Source organism: Leucoraja erinacea, chromosome 12, assembly GCF_028641065.1.
Source record: "Leucoraja erinacea ecotype New England chromosome 12, Leri_hhj_1, whole genome shotgun sequence".
Taxonomy (NCBI): domain Eukaryota; kingdom Metazoa; phylum Chordata; class Chondrichthyes; order Rajiformes; family Rajidae; genus Leucoraja; species Leucoraja erinaceus.
The window spans coordinates 16,982,343-17,007,200 of NC_073388.1; the positions used below are offsets into that span (position 1 = coordinate 16,982,343).

At 42.6% G+C, this 24,858-nt stretch overlaps 1 protein-coding gene across 6 annotated transcripts in view; it reads left to right on the forward strand.

The window, feature by feature from the left end:
- The window catches only part of dlg3 (discs, large homolog 3 (Drosophila)), a 389,240-nt gene that overhangs the window by 48,345 nt on the left and 316,037 nt on the right, over positions 1-24,858 (forward strand). For all 6 annotated transcript variants that reach the window (XM_055643654.1, XM_055643656.1, XM_055643657.1 and 3 more), the window contains one exon: positions 8,535-8,612. In XM_055643654.1, coding sequence (XP_055499629.1) covers positions 8,535-8,612 — 78 coding nt within the window. The remainder of the gene's footprint in view (positions 1-8,534; positions 8,613-24,858) is intronic.

Consider the following 24,858-nt stretch of genomic DNA (forward strand, 5'->3'; position numbering starts at 1 on the left):
GCCAGCACCTGCAGTTCCTTCCTACACAGTACTTGGAGTATTTTGTTTACTCGCATGCAGCACTTGATCCACATGTTATAAGAAATGAGTGGCCAAACATTAATTTGCCTCAGCTTTGATCATGCAGTATGCCCCTTACTTCGAGAGTTAAGAGTGTCTTATTGTCATATGTCCTGAAACAGGGCATCAAAATTCAGCAGCACAATATATATATATATATATATATATATATATATAGTACCCTGTAAACACCATAACAAACATCAAAAAACATTTATTACTAGACTAAGTGGGACCCGTTGGGTCCCATGTTCACATGGGAGGGCTGGTCCCCCGACGCAATATTCCACCTCTCCACCAATTCCAATATTGGTGGCCAGTGGGGGGGCTTTCTGGAGTGCTGGTATGGGTTCTTGGGGTGGCAGCTCAGTCCCTCAAGCCTGATCTGCTGGCAGCTCACTCACGGCTGGTGGGCTGGCAGTTTGACTCATGACTATTCCTTGAAATTCCATTTCAAGCAGGGTGCAAGTCCACCAAATTCAAATCCATTTTCCTACCATTTCAAGCAGGGTTCAAGGCCACCAAATTCAAGTGCAGTTTCTTACCACTATGAGCAGGGCGCAAGGCCACCGAATTCAAGTGCAGTTTCATACCACTTCAAGCAGGGTGCAAGGCCACCGAATTCAAGTGCAGTTTCATACCACTTTCAGCAGGATGCAAGGCCACCAAATTCAGTGCAGTTTATTCCACTTCAAGCAGGGTTCAAGGCCACCAAATTCAAATGCAGCTTCATACCATTTCATGCAGGGTGAAACCACCATAAAACCACACAAAACACCAAACTCACAGTTCAGTAGACATTCAGTGTGTTCAGTTGATTCACAGCTCAGACAGAGTCATGACCTCTCCCTCCCCATCATGCAGAGACTGAGCCACACCGACACTTCCGAGTTTTATAACCCCTCACCCTCCCACCGCAAAAGGTGTGGCTTTCAGGGCGTGATTGACAGGAGAGAGATTCTCAACATATTTTAAACACTAATAACACTTTTATTTTTCATTGATGGGAAGAATTCTCTGCGCCTGCTCAGCGGAGGGGGGACTGAGTAAGATGGCCAAAAATCACAGCCGTAAGTAGCGTTTTATCTAAAATCAATATACAGTGCAAACAGGAAGTAAGTGCATTTGCAGTAGTGCCATTTAACTTCAAGCCAAAGCACCCAAGCTGCCATTTGCAGTAAGTAGTGCCTTTCAACCTAAAGCCAAAACACCCAAGCCACCATTTGCAGTAAGTAGTGCTTTTCAACTTCAAGCCAAAGCACCCAAACAACCATTTGCAGGCAGTGCCTTTTTAATTCAAACAAACCATTTCATACTTCAAATCAATATACAGTGTGTTATTCAAACAGAGACGTAAGTTCATCCATCTTGCAGCATTTCCTGGTTTTATAGTCAGTAGTGCCATTGATTTTTTTTTAAACTCCGCCAAGCCCCAAGGCACCATTTGCAGTAAGTAGTGCCTTTCAACTTCAAGCCAAAACACCCAAGCCACCATTTGCAGTAAGTAGTGCCTTTCAACTCCAAGCCAAAGCACCCAAGCCACCATTTGCAGTAAGTAGTGCCTTTCAACTTCAAGCCAAAGCTCCCAAGCCACCATTTGCAGTAAGTAACTGCCTAAGTAGTGCCTTCAACTTCAAGCCAAAGCACCCAAGCCACCATTTGCAGTAAGTAGTGCCTTTCAACTTCAAGCCAAAACACCCAAGCCACCATTTGCAGTAAGTAGTTCCTTTCAAATTTAAACCAAAGCTCCCAAGCCACTATTTGCAGTAAATAGTGCATTTCAACTTCAAGCCAAAGCACCCAAACCACCATTTGCAGTAAGTAGTGCCTTTCAACCTCATGCCACCATTTGCAGTAAGTAGTGCCTTTCAACTTCAAGCCAAAGCTCCCAAGCCACATCATTTGCAGTAAGTAGTGCCTTTCAACTTCAAGCCATAGCTCCCAAACAACCATTTGCAGGCAGTGCCTTTTTACTTCAAACAAACCATATTTTCATTTTCAAACCACATTAAGGGGACTCACAGTTGTGTAGACATTTGTTCAGTGTTATTCAGAGCTCAGAGAGACGTTACCCTTGGCTTCATCCATCTTGCAGAGAATGAGTGAGGCACACCACTTCCTGGTTTTATAGTCCCTCCCCCTCCCTCCAGCAGGGGCAGCAGAGAGAATGGTGAATGTTTTTTAAACATTAATATCTCTCTGGTTTGTCATTGATGGGAAAAATCCTCCGCACCCGTAAGGCGGAGGGGGGCTCTGGGCGAGGTGGCCAAAAATGATGGCGCCGTTCTGTCGGAAATCGCAGCCAAGATCCGAGATTTAGTAATATAGATGTATGTGCAGATGCTTATGTGTATATATGTGACCGCGCCTTTGCGGTTGCAACTCCTAGACTGTGGAACAGCATCCCCCTTCCCATCAGAACTGTCCCCTCCATCAACTCCTTTAAGTCAAGACTAAAAACTTATCTAAACTCCCAAGCCTTTCCTGACGTCCACTGAGCGAGGGCTATATGTATATATGTATGTGGTTTGTTTTATACTATTCTTATAACAAATGTAAAGTACTTTGGCCAACGAGAGTTGTTTTTTAAATGCGCTATATAAATTAATGTGACTTGACTTAACTTGACATACAATATATGTATACAATTTCTGCTGACAGTGCATTGCCACGCTGGAGTCTCCAATTCCATGGAATGCTACTGTTGTGATTGTAATTCATCAGATTAACCCCAGTCTCCAATTCCAGTTGCTCACCTATCAGAAATATCAAGTATAAATATTATTTAACCCAAATTGCCAAACACAATAGATTAACTGATCATTTTTAGAATATGGTTGCCCATAAATAATTAATTATTTAAAACACATTGAGACTTTTTGTCGATGTCAAGGTTTTTTGATTCTTTGTGTGCCAGCAAACGCATTGCAGCTCTTTGAAATTAGTACTGCAAGACAGCCATGTGAAAATGTCCAATTAAAGAAGGAAGATGGATTATGCACTTAGATGTGATAGCAATCCTTTCTCAGACCAAATTAACCTCTGCAAGAAAGATTTAAGAAATGGCACAAGGGAATAGTGCAAGCTGGTAATCAATTTTTACAATCACTGCCCACTACATCTTAGATTTACCCCACATATCACATGAATTCTGTTTAGGAAGGAACTGCAGATGTTGGTTTACACTGAAGATAGACACTAAATCCTGGAGTAACTCAGCAAGACAGCTAGCATCTCTGAAAGAAGGAATGGTTGATGTTTCGAGTCGAGACCCTTCTTCACACTGAGAGTCAGGGGAGAGGGAAACGAGAGATATGGAACGGTAAGGTTTGAAAACTAGAGATTAAAGGGGATGAACATCAAGGAATATGTAGAATAGATCATTGTCAGCTAGGGGAAGGTGACCACGAGGCATAAATTGTAAAATTTAATCAGGAGGGCAGTCAGACTGGTCGGAGAAGTAGGATTGGGAGTGATGGAGAGAGAGGGAAAGCAAGGGTTACTTGAAGTTGGAGGTCAATATTCATACCGCTGGGTTATAAGCTCCCCGAATGAATTATGAGGTGCTGTTCCTCCAATTCTGATGATTGTTCCATGGTTGATTCTTAGGTATATTCATGGCCGTCCGAAGGGGGGGTGCGTTGGGTGCGACCGCACCCCACTTTTTCCCCCGGGGTAGGAAAAAATCCCGGGGAGGAAAAAAATCGAAAAAATAAAAATTCGGAAAAATAAAAAATCCAGCTGGCCCACGCCACTCCCGCTGGGCCCACGCCACGCCCGCTGGCCCATGTCACCCCTGCTGGATCCGAAAGGCTCACCCAATCCCCAGCTGGGCCCACGCCCCCCCCCCCCACTGGGCCCATGCCACCCCCCTATGCTGGGCCCACGCCACCCCCCCTGGCCCACGCCCACGCCACCCCCGCTGGGCCCACGCCAACCCCGCTGGGCCCAATCCACCCCCGCCGGGCCCATGCCACTCCCGCTGGGCCCACGTCACCCCCGCCACCCCGACCTAATGAGAGGATTTTGTTTGTTGATTTAGCTCTGCATTCAAACCATGGCCAGATACTGTGCTTGAACCCTCTGTCGGGGATCACCAGCTTTCTGACAGACAGGAAGCAGCATGTGAGACGGCGGAAAGCATATTATCGGATCCGGCCCATGCCACTCCCGCTGGGCCCACGCCACTCCCGCTGACCCCCGCTGGGCCCACGCCACCCCCACTGGGCCCACGCCACCCCCGCTGGGCATCTTCCCCCCCCGTTGGGCCCCCCCCCGCCAGAAAGAGGGGGGATGTGGGAGGGGGAGAGAGAGAGAGGAAGGGAGGGGAGCGAGAGATGGGGGAGGGAAGAGGGAAAGGGGGATTATCTTTAGTGAGATTGCAAAATTAAGGTAGGTTTTAGAGCTATTATAATTTCTGCTCCATATGATTTTAATATAATAATTTTAAACAATATCAAATAATATCAAACAATTGGAACTGCTTTCTTTTCCTTGATAACAATACTGAAATACTGAGAATTCCTCTTCTCAGCTCTTTATCGATTAGGTTATCTTTTAACTCTTTAACGATTAGGCTATCGGCGACGCATATTTGCGCCCCCCCCGATCTTGAAATGGAAATGGAAAAGGTACTCTGAAAAGTTGAGGAGCATGTAAATCTAATGCTGTGTTTGTTTGGTGTGACCCACGCGTTTGGCCCTATCCATCTAAACCTGTCCTAGCCAAAAATGCATCTTAAAACCAGGATAGAGCTCTCAGCTAGTGACTCTTCTTCAGTTTGGAAGGGCATGCAAGAAATCACCAGCTATAAGAGGAAAGCCTGTATCATCAGCAAACTTGCAAATCTTGCCCTGTTCTGTGACGTTTCACAGAGTGCTGGAGTAACTCAGCGGGTCAGGCTGAGTATAGAGGTTGGGAGGTCATGTTGCAGTTGCATAAGAAGGTGGTGTGGCCGCATTCAGAGTATTGTATTCAGTTCTGGGCACCATGTTATAGGAAAGATGTCATCAAACTGGAAAGGGTACAGTGAAGATTTACAAGGATGTTGCCAGGACTAGAGGGCCAGAGCTATAGGGAGAGGTTGAGTAGGCTGGGACTCTGCATGAGAGACCCCTGGAGGAGTAGACCAGGGTGGTAGTATGTCCCCACCACCCCCCATCCTTCAATGCCTCATTTGAAGGCAGCAAAGCAGCCCTTTCTCCTGTGTCTGACACAGCATCAGAAGCAGATGCCCCATTGGTGGTGAGGGAGGGAGGGTTGGGGGAAGGTTATGCCCTACACCTTCACCAGGCAGCAGGAGGGGGACCAGCAGAATGTTCTCCTGTATGAAAAGGAAAATGAGGGGTACAGGGACAGGGAAAAGAATGGCATGCTTGCCATCCACTGCCCCACACGTGTGCTTAAAATTCCATCTTTTGTCAAAGCCTAGCGCCACTCTCTTCCAGTCATCTGGTGTACTGGGACAGTCCATCACATCATCTCCGTTCACCCATTGAGACCTCTTCTGGTGCTTCCTCTTCACCCTTGCTGTTCCCCTTCTGCCTTTCTTAAAAGGCTGCTGAAGCAAAAGGGCTACTGCAAACAGCAGTCATACGTACATAGCCGAATCCAGCCTTCAACATAGTCGAAGGAGGTCTTCTTCATAGTCGTGGGAGGTCGTACACATAGTCGTGGAAGGTCGTAGGAGGTCGTAGGTTACCGTGACCTTGAATTTTTTTTTAGGTCGTTTAAGGTCATCAGAGGTCGCGATTTAGGTCGTGAAAGTGGGACAGGGGCTTTAGTACCATCTGATATTAGGCTGAAGACTATAAATAGCAAATAAGTAAAAGCAGGAGTGTGCAATGTCATATTTTAGAGTATGGTTGGAGAACCCAGTCAGTGTTTATGTAACTTCTTGCCAGTGAGATCAGTAAAATTTTACTGCAAGAGCCTTACCTTAAAGGGTAACTGGAAAAGATCAACTAATTTTGCAGAGCTTCAATTGATGGCCATTTATAGAAGTATTTGCATAGTTAGAACATTCCAGGATTGAGAAGCATATTTAGATTTTGTGTTGCACTTCTGTAAATTAGGGACGCATTAGTTCTGAAATACTTGCAACTGAATTCAAGATATAAATTATGAACTGGACAATTTAAATGGAATGAATTTATGATTAATAAAACTGATCAAATTTAATGATTAGTAAGATTGTAAAAATCTGATTTAATGGAAATGTATCTTAAATTGATCTACTTTAGATAAAAATGTTAGGTTATAAGATATATGGAAAACTATAGCATGGTCCCAATGATTTAAAAGGTATTTAGTGAGTTAATTGGTGAGTAGCTTTTATTTCTCTAGAATTGCAGCAATTCCAAAATTTGGGAAACTGTTGCATTAAAAAATGACGGAGACAGAAAGTGCGAAATTATTGGCCAATTACCTTGACATCATGAGGATCTTTTTTTAAATGCTATAATAGGGCACATGGAAAGATTTAAGATAACTAGGCAAAGTTTCAAGTGGAATCAAAGAGAAATTATGCTTGTGGCACACAACTCATTCCATCTTGCTAACTGGAAACAGAAACAGCTGTTTACAAGCTGCTTAACAAGCTTCTTTAGTCGCTTTTCAGTTCTGATGAACGATCTCTGACTGGAAGCAGTGACTCTGTTTCTCTTCCCAATGATGCGGCCTGACCTGTTAAGTATTTCCAGCATTTTCTGGTTCTGTTTCAGATTTCCATCATCTGCAGTTTTGTTTATTTTCATCAATTGATACCTACTTTCTGCTCACCGTTAGTCAGTCAACCTTCTAACCATGCCAACTTGTTATCGCCCAAACATGAAATTTTATTTTCCACAAAAACCTTTGATGTGACACCTTATTTAAAAAAAAGTCTCCTGGAAATCAATACACTACTTCCTTTCTCCAAAGTATATGTTACTTCTTCAAAGAAGTCAAACATATTTTTATAACGACACAAAAAAGGTTTATTCGGCCTGTCGGGCCAATTTGTCAAGCGTTTTGAGAGATTTCGTTTATATCCTTAAAAGGCAATAACTGCAGGTCCGAAAAAATACTGAAGGGTTAAGGAACAGTATAAAAGTAAACCAACATTCTCATGCCAGAGGGAATGTCTGAAGAAGGGTCCCGACCCAAAACGTCGCCCATTCCTTCTCTCCAGAGATGCTGCCTGTCCCACTGAGTTACTCCAGCATTATGTGTTTACATTCTAATGCCAGATCCTAGTGACTGGGAGAGAACGAGGAACAACAAAAACGTTCACAGATGGTAAACGTTACAAAAAGGGAGCACAGAATAAGTCATGCTATGTTTATTCAAACCATGCGAAAAAAAATTTAAGGTTGTTAGGAAGAAACATGAGTCAGAAGCATTAAGGGCCCTTTGAAAATTGGCAGTATCATATTGTAAATTAAAATAAGTTGATAAATGGAAAAGCTGCAGTATTTCCAATGAAGAAAAAGCTCAGCAGATTGCATATTCAGGATTCATCAATAGGTATTTTGGCAAGATAATAATGATGACAATAATGCTAATGAAACTAACTTCATGGACAAGATGGTTTATGTCACTGGATCTTAAATGAAACACCTGTAAACATTGCAAGTACCCTAACTGTAAATTCCTAAAATTATTTTGATTCTGGAAATATCTCTATAGATTAGAAATATACGCAGTACTCTTTTAATGTAAGAAACCCAGGAAACTGAAGTGAGAGAATCTAACATTAGTTACCAATAAATTATTAGAATATATAACGATTGAGAGAAAATCATGAAAATGTTCACTTCAGACAGAGGATGTCACACGTGGCAAAACCAATGAATTTTTTGAAGAATTAAATAAAGGACAGCAGAATGTCTGTGGGTAGATTTTTATACAGACCTCTGGTAAGTATTTTATAAAATTGCTTCCGAGAGATATGACATAAATTTGAAGCTCATAGAATTAAAGGCTATGTCTAAGACATTGAACTGCATAGGAAAATGATGAGCAGCAGGAGAGAGAATAAGATGAATGAACGGGTACTCTAACTGACAGGACATGACCAATAGCATTCCACGGATATCATTGGGACTGCTAATCTTGAAAATATTTATAAACAAGTTATGGATAGAAAGTCACATTTCTCTCACACCTTCAGATTCTGCAATGTTTTCAGGCCAGAATATTTTCTAAAGTGTGATGTTAGAAACATTTTAGATTTTGAGATTCAGAGATACTTGTACATAGATCATTAAAATGCCAATAGGTTTTGTGATGTGAATCCACGCAACGTGAAAAATAGATTGAGACTACAGGAAATAGAAATGACGAAAGGAAACTTCCAGAAGAAACGGATCGTCATCTAATAGCTCAGACCAAAAGGGAAACGTTGACAGTACAACTGCAAGTGGTGCATGTTATATTTGGTAATGACAGAAAAGTTACACATAGCACAAATATTGTTTCTGTTTGTAACACAGAATTCCTCATCTGTTGGTCCAAATTCCTCCTTGGATGCGTTTAACAGTGGAGAGATGAAAAGTAATGAATCAAAAACGGTAAGCAGTGCCTCATATCATGTAATCATTAAGAATTGGTTTTCCTGCAAGAAAGACTGTAAATAATTTAATTCCATGTTTTTATTATCCATACAGATTTTGCAATAGCACAGCACTGATCCAAAAATAAAATACCACATATATATCAAATATGAAATAAAAAGAAAAAATACAGGAAATCCCCAGCAGGTTAGGCAGCATCTGTAGATAGAAAAATAGAACTGATGTTAAGGATCAACAACTATTCTCCAGAATGTCATACTGAAATTATTCGAGCATGTTTATTTGTGAATGGATCGCATATAATTGCTTAGAGAAGTAGGATACAGAGGTAAGCAGGATCATGACTCAAACCTCGTCTGTCCATGCCCTCCCCAGATGCTGCCTGACCCGCTGAGTTCCTCTAGCATTTTATGTTTTGATAAAGAGGTAAGAGATAGAAAAATATTTTAAATATATAGTTCTGAACATTTACTGCTCTTTCCAGCAGTGCTTTTTGAAGTGGCAACAAAAAGGATGACTTGAAAAGCTGTTCCATAGCAGCAATATACACTGTTGATAAATCAATGATACATGTGATAAATTGCAAATTGACAAAGACTTAAGAATTTTAATATTGAATTCTAGTGCATGCAGTTGGGAATTATCTTCAAGGCTTTTCTATTGTGGGAATTATCATATATGTTTTCTATTTTGGTGCCCCATACTTTTTTTATCTATTATTTTAAAACATACCTCAATAATTAATTACTGTAGCCCGATGCTTTTGCCTTCATTTGGTTATGATATTGTTTGTTTTTGGTATTCCCACGTGCTTTGATGAATGCAAATCCCAATTTTTATCCTTCAAAAACATACAATTATATTTTTTAACCTGGGTGATCCAAATAGTAGCATCTGAATCAGGAAGAATGTTTAATGACAATTTGACATGTCAATAACACATTGACTGTTTGGATCAATCTGGTGTTCTCTTACATAGGATCCCAAAATTGTATCATTGCACTCAGCTCAGGTCTGGTTAATTTAAACACTTGGATAAATAAAGATGAAATGTAAACTTTGTGAGCTTTGACAGTAATGTAGTTTCAAATGGAAAATCATTGGATTTATTTTCCCACTACTTAAAAAAACAAGAAGAAACTGCTTTCAATGCCCCTTATAAGGTTACCTTGCCAAGGTCAATGGAGAATGGACGGTGACCTACTGAGACTGGTGTTTCACAGCTACAGAAAGAATATTTAGATAACAACAGCCATTCACAGCACAGGAATATTGCAGCTTTTTAATCAAACTCTTCTATCAAGGAAGACAAAAAAGCTGGAGAAACTCAGTGGGTGAGGCAGCATCTATTGAGTGAAGGAATAGGCGACATTTCGGGTCGAGACCCTTCTTCAAACTGATGTCTGGGGGGTGTGGGGAAAAAAAAGGAAGAGGCGGAGACAGTGGGCTGTGCGAGAACTGGGAAGGAGAGGGGAAGGAGGGAGAAAGCAAGGACTACCTGAAATTGGAGAAGTCAACGTTCATACTGCTGGGGTGTAAACTACCCTAGCGAAATATGGGGTGCTGTTCCTCCAATTTGTGGTGGGACTCACTCTGGCCATGGAGGAGGCCCAGACAGAAATGTCGGATTTGGAATGGGAGGAGTTGAAGTGTTGAGCCACCGGGAGATTAGGTTGGTTATTGCGAACCTAGCAGAGGTGTTGGGCGAAGCGATCGCCAAGCCTATCAAGGAATCTCGCTGGAACTGCAGAGTTTGGAAGGAATATTTTCAGTGCTAGAAATATCATCACTAGACAATTTGGCGGCACAGTGGTGCAGTGGTGGAGTTGTACTCTACAACGTCAGAGACCTGTGTTCAATCCTGACTAGGGGCGCTGTCTGTACAGAGTTTGTAGGTTCCCCCTGTGATTGCATGGTTTGTCTATGAGTGCTCCGGTGTCCTCCCACATCCCAAAGATGTGCACGTTTGTAGGTTAATTGGCTTATGTAAAAATTGTCCCTACTATGTAGGATGGAGCTGGTGCATGGGTGATCACTGGTCAATTCGGAATCTGTTAGCTGAGGAGCCTGTTTCCACGCTGTGTCTCTAAACGTAACTAAACTAAATTAAACAATCCCAGGAATTAAATAGAAATAATGCTGGATTAATTTAGTGTTTAAGGGTTAGTTTTAGACTGTAGTAACTGTTGGGTGGGTGGTCTGTGAACAATATTCAGTGGATGGCTTAAGATTCAGACCTGGGGTATTTTCTCTTAACATGCCAGGAATGTTTCAGCGGAAAAGTGTTGGAGTGAGAGTGGGGAGTGGGAGGGCAGGAGTTCAGAGCATGTCCCCTTGACACAGTAGTGTGGGAAAGGAAGATAGGAAGATCCCATCCAACCACATAATGAAAGAGAGTCCATCATATGTAAACCATTGGAAGCACTTATGCTGTACATTTTATGCAATAAAACAATAAGTGTCTTGGTTACTTTACCAGAACTGTGATTGGATTAGAACTACAACAGGACAAAAGCATCAGTGCATTACTGTTTTCACTCTTTATACCTAATCTTATATATTTCAGTATAAAAAGATTAAAATGGAATGTACTGTATTAACATATTGCCAATAGTAATGTTGATGGAAGGTTAGAGAACATCACTCACCCCACATTCAATTCCTTTAGAACCAGATACACTGTTATAAATATTGCCATGTGATGCCTGGAATTTTTCTCATGGCTGCAGGCATTTTATTCACATACTTACAGATGGAGGTTATTTTCATAATTTCTAAAATGCCTGATTCAGGAGCTATTTTGACAATCCTGAATTTGACAATGTATTGCATTAAAATGCTCTCAGCGTGACTGGATTTTCTGTTCCTCTGCCAGCAAAATTCAAGTGCCATATTTGAATGTTCTAGCTGCAGGTTGTAAAGCTCAGCTGAGATGCAAAATGGTGCACGTTGTCTTCTGGAGGCAGAATTGAACATACTTTGAATTCCAACACTGATCGCCACCGCAGTGCAGCAAAGAATTCTGTTCCTAATTGTTACAAAGTAGTGACAAAGGCATTAGGTATCACACCCACTGCATTTGTATGAATGTGTTGTGCTGGTGCTGTACTGATTAAAGTTGACTGGCCACTGGCACTCTGGGTGAATATAAAGAAGGAGAGCAAAGCTCAATCTAAATCCTCAATTTCTGGCAAAGCACATCTCACACTTATTGGATTGCTATGTTCCATCATTCTGAAACAGCTTACAGACTGAACATGAGCAGGTTTGGGGAGCAAATTAAATTAAAGTAAATATGTCACTGCACCAGATTTAAGAGGTTTGATATTGTTTGTTTCAATCCATTGAACTATCTAATATTGTAAACTACATAAGGAACAGTTAACTACATTTTAGAAGTGATTGGTAAACACATGTATTCTATGACCATGGACAGAGCTGACTGTAACTTTCCTGCCTCAGAGATTACTGTGTCCTGATATTGTGTTGACGTGGATGTGAATAGTAGCTTTTAAGGATTTGATTTTGTGGGTATAGAGGCAGATAAACACCGTTTGTTTTTTAACCAAAGATAAAAATAAATTATTTCCACTTGTATTCCTTCCCCATCTTTATTAAGCCTGCATAAATTATGGGACACAGAAATCAACTTCGGTGATGTATGCTCATTATGGATCTGTGTCGTAAATGTGTGTAATATTATCAACCGCCTTTAACATGCATCTCCATGATTCCATTGGCTGTAAAGGGCTATTTTAACTTCTGGATCTCATAAGGATCATAAGGAATAAGTTTAGAATTAGGCCATTCGGCCCATATAGTCTAATCCACATCCAATCATGGTTGGTCTATCTCTCCCTCTTAACCCCGATTCTCCTGCCTTCTCCCCATAACATCTGATACCAGTACTAATCAAGAAATCAGGATGGACTACCATCCCAGTTTAACTGCAGAATCAAATACATGAACCATTCAATTTCAATTATGATTGGCAATTGGACTTTTAAGTTGTCATGCAGCTCCCAAAGTGCAAAAGATTGAGGTAGGATTGAATCTAGGACCCACTTCCCACTTTTCCAGATGTTTCTCTGACGACCTGTGGAGGTTATGAGACCTGAAGGAATGTTTTCTCTCTCCAACACCTTGTCAAGGCATTCCCAAGGTTCTTATCAGGCAATTTGCAATGAAGGTGGTTATTAAGATTGTATACAATAAGACAACCAGCTGGATATTGTGTAGCTAGGAAGATGTTGAATTATGAGTGAATGACCAGATGACTAAGCAAGAATAAGGCTTCCTTGTCATCTCTACATTAATCTCATTCAAACTCTTGTTTGTTTCAAAACTCCACTTTCAATTCTTCTCTTCGCTCCACAAACATTCTTTCCTCAATTATAAATAGTTATTCACCCTCCATCTGCTCCTGACATCTCTTCCTCTACTTATTTTGTACACATCCATTTTAATATTGTGTAAGGATTGTCTTTGCATTCTTATTGCAACTCTGCAGATTCACCACCTCCATTATTTATGAAAACCTGACACGTTTCAACTCACTTCCTCGAAAAAAAAAATCACCCTTGCCCTCGTTTTCTGCAGGGAAAGTCTGTGGAAAATAATAGAGGAACATAGCAGATGGAGCACAAAGCCAGGAAAAGAAGTAGTGAACTTTACTTTCACTTGCAGGTTCATTAATGGGAAGGAGAGACTGGTGACCAATCCAAATTGGGTGTTTGCAAGTTACTTTTATTCAAACAGAAAGCTCAACAGTGCCAAATGAACATTAATATCAATATTAATATTCATGTGCAGACTTTTCCTTCCTAATACTTCTCCCTTTTCAGTTCTTACTTGGGCTTCTGCCAACCCTACCATCCTTCACATGCATTTGTGTGGACATTGGAAATCCATGGAAAATTAACTCATCAACTAGAATCTTCACAAGCTGAAAGATGTAGAATGGGTGGACAGCAATGGGTAGAAAAAAGGCTTGATTGAAAATCCTTGCCTCCTCTAACTTCTGAGGAAGAAAATAATTAAGGACGTAATAAGCCCAATGAGGGGAAAAAATATTGGTTTGCATAATATATGATTTAATATGTTTACAATTATTATTGTGAGAAAAGACCTGCAGAGTAGTTTTCCTCAGTGATCGACTTTATGGCATAGTTGCTCTGATTAAGAGTATATATGATAAACTGGTGTTTTGCGCATGTTCACGTGCACATTTGTAATTTAATGAAGGGATGTCAGCTGGGCCAGTCTCAAGAGGCAGCAGCCAGGTTCCAGGAATGTCAAGGCAGGCTCAACCCCAAGAAGACATGAGCTACGGTCAAGACTAATTCTATTAATCTCCCAGTAACTTGTTAATATAGTCCTTTTCCTCCTTTCTAATCCTCCCTCCCTTTCACAAAGTATCTTCATTAATGTTGACAACAGTGCTGCTTTGCTCCATCCAAATGTGTTCTACTCTGACATAATATGGAAATACAATTGCCATCAATGATGTATCATATTTTACCTATGCAGCCAAAAATACCTGCTGTCAGGACAAATGCTGTGTTCTCATGTAGGTTCTACTTACATAGAAAATAGATGCACGAGTAGGCCATTCGGCCCTATGAGCCTGCACCGCCATTTAACTTGATCATGGCTGATCATCCAACTCAGTATCCTGTACCTGCCTTCTCTCCATACCCCCTGATACCTTTAGCCAGAACTTTTTTTTTTAATTTGACCGAGGCTTTCCTTGCAATTATATAGTTGGAAAAAGGTCCTTAATTTTGTTCTCCGCTTACATGAAATTCACCAAAAATACCTGCTGAAAAGTAGAAGCCAACTACTTCCCTGTGATTTCTTCATGAAGAAACATTGAGGAAAAGTAGATGAGGATTGAAAGAGGAGAAATATTAAGGGCCTGTCCCACTTCGGCGATTTTTTAGGCGAGTGCAGGAGACTCTGCGCTCGCCTCATGATCGCCACACGGTCCCCACATGTTCGCTGGTGGTCTCTGGTAAGTCTCCTTCATTGTCGCGAGGTGTTCCCGCATTCTGGGAACTAGTCGCAGCCTCATTATGGTCGCCGCAAATTTTTCAACAGATTGGTCGCAGTGGAGAAAATCGATAATCCTGTAGTCGTAGGTTCAGTTGTACTGGGGTCGCCATGTAGTTATGGGTGATCGATATAGTCGTAGGTAGTTTTAGTTAATCACCTTTGCTGACAGGTCATTTTCATGGGCTCATTAGGGAAAAAAAATGTTAGTACGAGTTTTCAGAACCAACGAAAACCGACCGGTAATGTTAAATGCCCAAACTTCACATCTGTGTATCTCTGGCTTATTAAAAGTTGTCTGGCTTCTTAAAATTGGCTCCATTCTTTCTCCCCTCTTCTCCCCCCTTCCCTCCCCCCATCCCACCTTCTTTTAAACCACTTACCGCACACTGTGCTAGCCAACTGAACCTTCCTGTTCATCGTGCTGTGCGTCTCTATCACCTTGGCTTTGCACCATGTGAATTTCAGACAATGCTCCCCCGCTTTCCCTGGCGCACGCCTTTGTGATGTGTTTGTGTGTGTGTGTGTGTGTGTTTGTGTGTGTGTGTGTGTGTGTGTGTGTGTGTGTGTGTGTGTGTGTGTGTGTGTGTGTGTGTGTGTGTGTGTGTGTGTGTGTGTGTGTGTTTGTGTGTGTGTGGGTGTGTGTGTGTGTTCTACTCTGACAGTCGCTGTTCCAGTTCCCGTTTTTTCTGGCGAGTGCTGCGAGCTTGACAGTCGCCGGCAGTCCGCTGACAAATCGCCTAAGTGGGACAGGCCCTTTAGAGACCAACAAACAACTTTAGTCAGATTTTTTTAAATTTTATTATTTTATTTTATTAGAAGTAAGTACAATCATATGGCACCGAAGTGCCTAATATATATTTTCATAATACATTTTATGTACAGCTTCTTTTTTTTTTTTGTTATATTAAAGAAAGATTAGAATAAGAAAAAGAAGTTAGATAGTAAAGGATAGAAAGACGTGAGATATATAGTGTGTGAAGAAAAATAAAAAAAGACGAATGAGTGAAGAAAGTTGAGAAAAAGAAAATAGAAAAAAGAGAATAAAACATTAAAAAAAAAAAAAAGTTTTTTTAAAAAAGTAAGGAGATCATTATTTATAATCTTGACCAACCCTCGTCCAGTCCTGAAACAGTTATTTTTTACAATTGTGTTGCACCATATGATTCCAAAAAGACAACAAATGGAGACCAACTCGTTATGAATTGGTCTGATTTATCCATTAGGAGGAATCGCATTTCCTCAAGATGTGCGGTGTCCAACATACTTGCAATCCACATTTTAAGCGTTGGTATTGATGTATTTTTCCAAAATTTAAGTATTACTTTTTTTTGCTATTATTAAACCATAGTTAGAAAATAAAATTTGAGATGTGTTCAATTTATTCCCATCTTCCATTACGCCAAATATAATAATTTCAGCATTAGGTTCTATTCTTATCTTGAATAATTTTGTAAATATTTCGAAAATATCACTCCAAAATCTATAATGTTTTATGCAGGAAACTAAAGAGTGTGTTATAGTTGCAGTTTGGGATGACGTTAGTCAGATTTGATTAACATAAATTGAATAAGAGCTGGGGCTAGTAGGGGGCAGAAGTAGGAGTTAAGTATGGTAGGAACAGGATCAGGGCAGTGAGTAGATAGTGCCTGTTCATTGGCTGCATTTCTCAACAAGGGTCTAAAATTATGAGAAGCAACCAAGACTTAAACCACCTTTCTCTCTATACTATTACTAAAACTCTCATATTGACCACTTCCGGTCTGCGTGGTATTTAAATTTGCGCAAAAACGATCCCTCATAGCACTACGATTTTTCGCCACCTTACTCACCATTCTTCTCTGCTGCAAGTCAAGTAAATTTTGTTCCAATCGGTGAAATAGTACAAAAGTTATGAAGGTTTAAAAATCATAAAAACAGCACCTTCCGGAGCCCGCTGTCACTAACGCGGCGAGGAGAATAAAAAAGCTGAAGGGGCGCAGTGTGTTGAGCAGCTTGCGGAGAGTCAGCAGCCCGCAAAGACTAAGCATCCTGTGGGCTGCTTCTGCGGCAACCAGTACGACCAGCCGGAAGCTGCTGAGTTGAAGCGGAAGCCTCTGAGTGAAGCCGGAGTGGGAGTGGGACCGGGATCTACTGCTGAGGCCGAGAGCCGAAGGTGGGGGTAAGGAGTACCTGCATCTGCTGCGTGAGGCCCCCCGAGAGCCCCCTTTCCCCCCCTGCTTTCCCCGGGTAAGCCCCCTATGAGCTGCCCCACAATCCCCCACCCCCACCACCCCCCCCCCCTCCCACCCACCCCATTCCCCCCCCCCACCCCCTTCCTCCCCCCCTTTCCCCCCGCCCCCCCAACACCCTCCCCCACACACCCCCCCCCCCTACCCCCCCCCCCCATCCCCCCCCCCCCCCCTTCTCCCCCCCCCACCCCCCATCCCCCACAAACCCCCCCACGTGTTGGGGGAACAGGTGAGTGGTAGAATATTGCGTTGGGGAATGTGTTGCGTTGGGGGGGACCAGGCCTCCCGTGTGACTTATTCTAGTATTCCCTAAAGGGAGGTAAAATGTGACAGGAAGAAGTGAAGAAGACAATGGAATTCAAATGGGGTTGTAATTACCTGAACACGGGCAACGCTTCGGCAATCGCTGAAAGTACCTGAAATGCTATAACCTATGCTCTGAAGCCCCATCACTCATCCACCAAATCTCATAAATGAAACACACAGTTTGATCATACTCTTATAACCCCAAAGCAAGTCTCACGTCATATTTTTTTAGATTTTGCCTGCTGCCACGATTTAGCAAACAGTATCACTGAGCTCTTACTGATCACCAAACACGTTACATGACACTCACCAATATACTTACCCTGTTTCTCACAACTCAAGGTTACACCTAATCCAAAGCAGCCAAGGGCTAGCTAGTGATGAAGAGGTATGCCTGATGCTCTATCAAAACAGGATTTTTATATTTATTGACTGCTAGTGGAACAACCAGTGCCCATTGCTGTGTTCTGCACTATGGATCCATTCATTGAAAGCTAAATCAACTCCACATCTGATTTATCCCACAAACCTTTCTGCCAAGACTTGCAAAACATATTACTCTTGTTAATTTGAGTAATGCAAATATATTTTCATCCATTACTAACAATATACGACGTTGCTTTTGTGAAAATTGAGCCAAGCAGTTTCCTGAAAGCTTGCTTTGATTCATAATGCCATTTGTGGCAGCCAATAAATGGACACTACCGAACCCGATGACTTGTACACAAAATGTTAAAAATTGTTGTCTCAGTTGCAAACATTTATTGTTCTTCATTTTCCTATTCAGCCTAAATGATGAGAATTGAAGTTCTGCTTTTATCCCTGAAATTTACCATCTGTTTCCCACATAAAAGTTAGTATGGTCATTTTTATTTCCTGGAATTATTGTACGATCCTTAATAGGAAAAGGAATAGAAAGGGTTGGATCAAGTGACGCTTCTAGAATTATGTTTTCTATGAGACGGTTTTGTGCTGACAGAATATTATGTGGATTCTGATGGTTTGGTTGTAGAATGATTGGAGCAGTTGACTTTCTTCTGTCCATCGTTATCACATGTTTTGTTTGGAAAGTCAACAAACACAATGATTATGTGCTTACTCGCTGCTGAGACAAAAATAATAATATTGCTGGTTTGCCGAGAATTACATGGTGACCTCACTGACACTTCTGCAGGATTTTAAGCTTGACTGAAAATGTACTTCGATGTTAACTTGATAGTACCTTGAAGGATAAAAATTGAGGGTTGCATTGTCTTTGACTTCCGTCCTTGATTATGCTGGTGACCTTGCCAAGGCAGCATGGACTATAGATGGAGTCAATGGAAGGGTCGTTGATTTGTGTGATGGTCTGCACTGCATCCACATTTCTCTGCATTTTATTGTGGTTTTGAATGGAGCCGTTTCCAACCCTGCTGTGATACATGCCGATAAAATGCTTCCTATGGTGCAACTGTAGAAATTGGTGAGAGTTGTTGGGACATCGCAAACTTCCTCAGCCTTCTAAGGAAGTAGAGACGTTGGTGTGCTTTGTGCTTTCTTGGCTACTGCCAAGATATGGCTTGTCCAGGACAAGTTGCTGTTGATATTTCTCCTTTTTTCTTTATTTTTTTCCGTAACTTGAGAACCTGCTGGACATCTTCTTTCTCTGCTTTTTGCCATTTCTCCGTTATTATTTTGACAATGTTCTTGTGTCCATGTTTTCACTCTCCAACTGCTCCCATTTATGTATCGACCAGGTAACGTTGCTTACAGCATAAGCCCAAGGCTTTACCATGCCTGGTTTTACCTTATCAGGCCCATCCACCACCCTCCCTGCAGCTTAATGAATCACTTTCCTCTCCTTCCCAAGTCAGACAAAGATTCTTCAACCTGAAACATTCGCTCTGTCGTCTCATAAATACTGTCTGACCGGCTGTCTTATTGGTGTACTTGTAAAATACTTTTGGCTGAGTCAACAAAACCATCACTACTTCCAAAACCAGAACAGCCACTAATAAGGGTTGTTGCACACTTATTAGCATTTTGTGGGCCATGGGTTTCAAAGCTGAATCACTACACTGCTTCTGTAATTAGCCTTTTTGGTTTCATATGCTCATATGGAGATATAGTCATTTGCGTGGAACATTTGATAGGCAGAGCATATTTATAAAATAATTTACATGTAAATTACCCTGAAGTGCTTTGCTGTGGACATGAATCTTTCAAATTAAACATTTCCTTGAGCCTCAGAGATTGTCTGAAGACCAAATGTTTTAATTGTATTCAGATAAATTGCTGACACGGCCATATGTTGGGTGGAATGCAAATGCAGTAATTTTAATAAGATTGGATTACCTGCAAATGAATAACATAATAAAATTAATTATTCCAACATCCAAAGGTAAGTACTGACAAAGAAAGCCGTTAGGCTCATGTCAGTTCAACCAGACAACCAGGAATATTATATCACCCAGTTGAATAAAAGATCCCAGGGCATTGGTTTCCAAAAGATTAAGTAGAATATTAAGTAGAGACCTAGCACTGAAGACATTATCTAGGTGAAAGGCCGAACAACAGCATAATATTAGGCATGAACCTGCCTACCACATAGCTTCTTTGTGATCCCTCTACATTCCCATCTTTCTTCCTTCAAAATAACCCCCATCAGACTGCACCCCTTCCCCCTCCCTCTCCCCCCCCCCCCCCCCCACCCCCCCCCACCTCCCTAACTTACAGCATTTTGCCTCAGACGCAGGAAGCTGTCTCCTACATGTGATTTCTTACATTTCTATCCTTCTCACACTATTGTGCTGGTGAACTGAATGAGTGAATGAATGACACTTTATTATCATTTGTGACATGTCACAGTGAGATTCCCTGTTATCCTATACTCCCACTTCATCTATGAAGCCTATTATGACATCCTTACTCTTAAATTCTAAGAACTATAGGCATATGCGTTCCTTCATGCCTATATGCCTTCAAGACTCCTTACCTGCTTGTCCTGCTACTTTCAGGGATCTGCAGATGTGTAGATCCCTGTTCCTCTGTTTCAATACCTCAATGAAAATCTATAAAAAGCAATAGTTTAGTGGAAACAAGTTTGAGGAACTTTGTGAGTCACAGTTTTGAAACTTTTGGGGAATCCATCTGTAGCTTTCTTTCACAAATGCTAATAACCAAAAGCTGTAAGAACATTTGATTCTGCATTTGTCCAGATTCAGTTAAGTCATGTTTATTTTTTTAATAATTTATTTTATTATTCGCAAGCTGAACCAGCATTTAATTACCCATTCCTGATTGCTCTTTAGAAGGTGGTGGTAAGCTGCCCTCTTGAACTACTACAGGCCTTTGGGTGTGGGTATACCCTCAATCCTGTTAGGGATAGAGTTGTAGGACCTAGAAACAATAAAGGAACATCAATATATTTCCATGATTGTGTATGGCTTGGTGCCAACTTCCAGATGGTGATGTTCCCATGCATTTGCTGCCCTTGACTTCCTTGCTGGTAGAGGTTGTGAGTTTGGAAAGTGCTGTCTAAGGATTCTTGGTGAGTTGCAGTTCACCCTGTAGATGGTTCAAACTGTTGCTGCTGCTGCTGCTGCTGCTGCTGCTGCTGCTGCTGCTGCTGCTGCTGCTGCTGCTGCTGCTGCTATGCTTCAGAGATGGAGTGCTTTGATGGTTATGAATGGGGCTCCTACAAAGCGGGCTGTATGGTATTGAGCGTCTTGATTATTGCTGAAGCTGCACTTATCCAGGCAAGTGGAAATTATTTCATCACACTGCTGACTTGAACCTTGTCACTTGTTTCCAGGCTTGGGGAGTAAGGAGGTGAGTCACTCTAGAATTCTGACGTCCGTCTACTGTTTAGAAGGTTCCTCCAGTTCAGTATTTGTTCATTGGTAGCTCACAGGATATTTCCAGTGTGAGATTCAGCAGAGTAATGCTTTTGAATGTCAGCGAGTGCAATGAATGTTACTTGCCGCCTATCAAACCAGGTCTGGATTTTGCTACAATTGGATGTGGACAGCTGCATTATCTGAGGAGTCATGAACGGTATTGAGCATGCAATGATCAGCAAACATCCCTACTTCTGACTTTACAATGGAAGAAAGGTCATTGATGAAGCAGATGAAGATGGTTGAGCTGCTAATCACACTCTATAAACATATGGAGGAGTGAAACAGACCCCATGTTGCCTGGGATTGGTTTCTGTGTTGCCATTGCAAGACTGTGGCATTTTTCTTGTGTCCTTTGGAAGGTAAAGGCATGTATCCAAGATAACATTTTTCTGCCTATCACTCTGTTTACAGTGAACAGAAAAACTCCTATTGTTGGTTACCCCAGATCTATCAGACTTCATTTTCAGACAAATCCTTTTCCTTCCCCCACAAGAATTTGTACATTACTGCTGGGTTGTCGATTTCTTCCCCCAACAGCTGTTCTCCCTCGTATTTGATTATTTCCAATAAGGGTTAAATTGTATGTCAACAGTATCACGGCCTGTTGTATACCCAGTTACAACCTGACTGTTTTGTGACATTCCTCACATACCTGTCATATTCCACATCTCTTCGCGGCATACACTAACAAAAGTCCCATCAATTTTTGATCCAAAATTAATTATTTAGCAAGCCAAAAGTTAAATTGCAGATATAACAAATCTGAGAAACCTATCAAGCAGCAGTTGCCAATTGATGAGGAGTTTACCACATTTCTACAACCTACGATCTAAAAGTCCCAACTCTACATTTTTTATTTTTCTCCCTTTGCCTGGATTTTCAAACCAATAGAAATGGATTATACCTAACATATTTTCTTTCGATCTATCTATCTATCTATCTATCTATCTATCTATCTATCTATCTATCTATCTATCTATCTATCTATCATATTAAAACAGTGTGGCTGCCGCCTGCCGTCCGGCGTCCGGCTGCCTTTCTGCCTTTAGATTCGTTCCATCGTGTGATGTCACAATGCCCAATACACTCCTTCCTATCAGCTTCCAACACACTTCAAAACAAAGTTGCAAGACAGGAACACTCTGAACTTTTCACCTCAATGGGATATCACAGCAAGTGCTTCAACAGGAGGGGGAGGGCCAATTGGTATTGCAATTGGAACTGCTGCAGCAGGCAGGGTAGGTGCAATTGGAATTTTTTTTCAATCCACTGCTGAGGGAGGCAGGGGAGTGCTGGAATCTTACATTTGGGAACGGGTTCAGTTCCGTTGGAGGAGACGGGTGCATGGTGGAATATTGGGTTGGGGGATCACACCATTGGGGGAGCAGACCCAACGGGTCTGCACTTGGTCTAGTCTAATATATAAAAGTCTGTGGCTGCCGCCTGCCGTCCGTCCGGCTGCCTTTCTGCCTTTTGATTCGTTCCATCGTGTGATGTCACAATGCCCAATACTCGCAGATGTCCAATCGGAATGGATCCATTTACATGGACGGCTGCCGGCCGCCTTTCTTCCTTTGATTCCCTGCAACTCCGAAACCAGACGCAGAATCGCCGACATCTTTTCCATTTCGGTAGAGATTTCACTTTTCTTTCTAAGTATCCGCTCCTCATTACATTTTGTCGTGTTTAAGTACACGTTTTTAATCAAATCCTTCTCCCCCCCCCACCCCAATATTTCAAAAATAAACTGGCTTCTCACCCATAGAAGCAGCACCAGCCCCAGCCCCTGGTGAACGTTCCATCGTGTGATGTCACAATGCCTGATGCTCACAGATGTCCAATCGGAATGGATTCATTTATATATGCCTTTGCAGGAGCCCCAGCAGTTGGTGAACGTTCCATCGTGTGATGTCACAATGCCCAATGCTCAAAGACATTGTTGCCATAGAGGGAGTACAGAGAAGGTTCACCAGACTGATTCCTGGGATGTCAGGACTTTCATATGAATAAAGATTGGATAGACTCGGCTTGTACTCGCTAGATTTTAGAAGATTGAGGGGGTATCTTATAGAAACTTACAAAATTGTTAAGGGGTTGGACAGGCTAGATGCAGGAAGATTGTTCCAGATGTTGGGGAAGTCCAGAACAAGGGGTCACAATTTAAGGATAAGGGGTAAATCTTTTATGACCGAGATGAGAAAAACATTTTTCACACAGAGAGTGGTGAATCTCTGGAATTCACTGGCACAGAAGGTAGTTGAGGCCAGTTCATTGGCTATATTTACGAGGGAGTTAGATGTGGCACTTGTGGCTAAAGGGATCAGGGGGTATGGAGAGAAGGCAGGTACAGGATACTGAGTTGGATGATCAGCCATGATCATATTGAATGGTTGTGCAGCCTCGAAGGGCCGAATGGACTACTCCTGCACTTAATTTCTATGTTTCTATGTTTCCCTCTCCTCACCCCTCTCCCTCTCCCACCCATCCTCTCCCCCCACCCCTTCCCTCTCTACCCCACCCCCTTCCCTCTCTCCACCCGCCCCCTTCCTCCTACCCCTCTGTCCCTCTTCCATCACTCCCTCTACCCCCCTCCTCCTCCCTCCCCACTCTTCCCACCTTTCCCCTCCACTCTCTCCCCTCCCCACTCTTTCCCCTCTCTCCCCCCACCCCTCTCCCCCTCTATCCCTCCCTTCTACCCTCCCTCCCCATCCCCCCCTCCCCCACATCTCTCTCCCCATCCCCCTCTCGCACCCCCTACTCCGCTCTCCTTTCCCCAAACTTTGTCCCGTTTCCTCCTCCTCCTCTCCCCTCCCTCCCCTCTTCTCCCCCCCCCCCCCCCCCCTGTGTGTTTGGGGGGTGGTTAATGTGAGTGTGATGCCACAGCCCCCCACCCCCCCCCCCCCCCCCCGCAAACGCCGTTGGAGATACAGACCCAACGGGTCTGCACTTGGTTTAGTTATTATATAAAACACTCTGGCTGCCGCCATCCAGCGTCCGGCGTCCGTCCGGCTGCCTGTCTGCCTTTTGATTTGTTTTCCATCGTGTGATGTCACAATGCCCAATGCTCACATATGTCCAACCGGGATGGATCCATTTACATATGCCTTTGCACCAGCCCCAGCCACTGGTGAACGTTCCATCGTGTGATGTCACAATGCACAATGCTAACAGATGTCCAATCGGAATGGATCCATTTACATGTATGGCTGTGCACCAGCCCCAGCCAGATTCCCACCCTGGAGGACCACGTCTCCCATGGGGTTAGTGTGACGCCTCACCCCCCAGCCCCCTGCCCCAAACGCGCGTTGGGGAAACAGACCCAACGGGTCTGCACTTGGTCTGGTTAATATATAAAAGTCTGTGCCTGTCGCCTGCGTTCCGTCCGGCTGCCTTTCTGCCTTTTGATTAATTTCATCGTGTGATGTAACAATGCCCAATGCTCGCAGATGTCCATTCGGAATTGATACTTTTACATATGCCTTTGCACCAGCCCCAGCCGCATGGTGAACGTTCCATTGTGTGATGTCACAATGCCCAATGCCCAAAGACATTGTTGCCATAGAGGGAGTACAGAGAAGGTTCACCAGACTGATTCCTGGGATGTCAGGACTTTAATATGAAGAAAGACTGGATAGACTCGGTTTGTACTCGCTCGAATTTAGAAGACTGAGGGGGGATCTTATAGAATCTTATGTTTCTATGTTTCCCTCTCCTCACCCCTCTCCCTCTCCCACCCATCCCTCTCTCCCCCACCCCCCTTCCCTCTCCACCCGC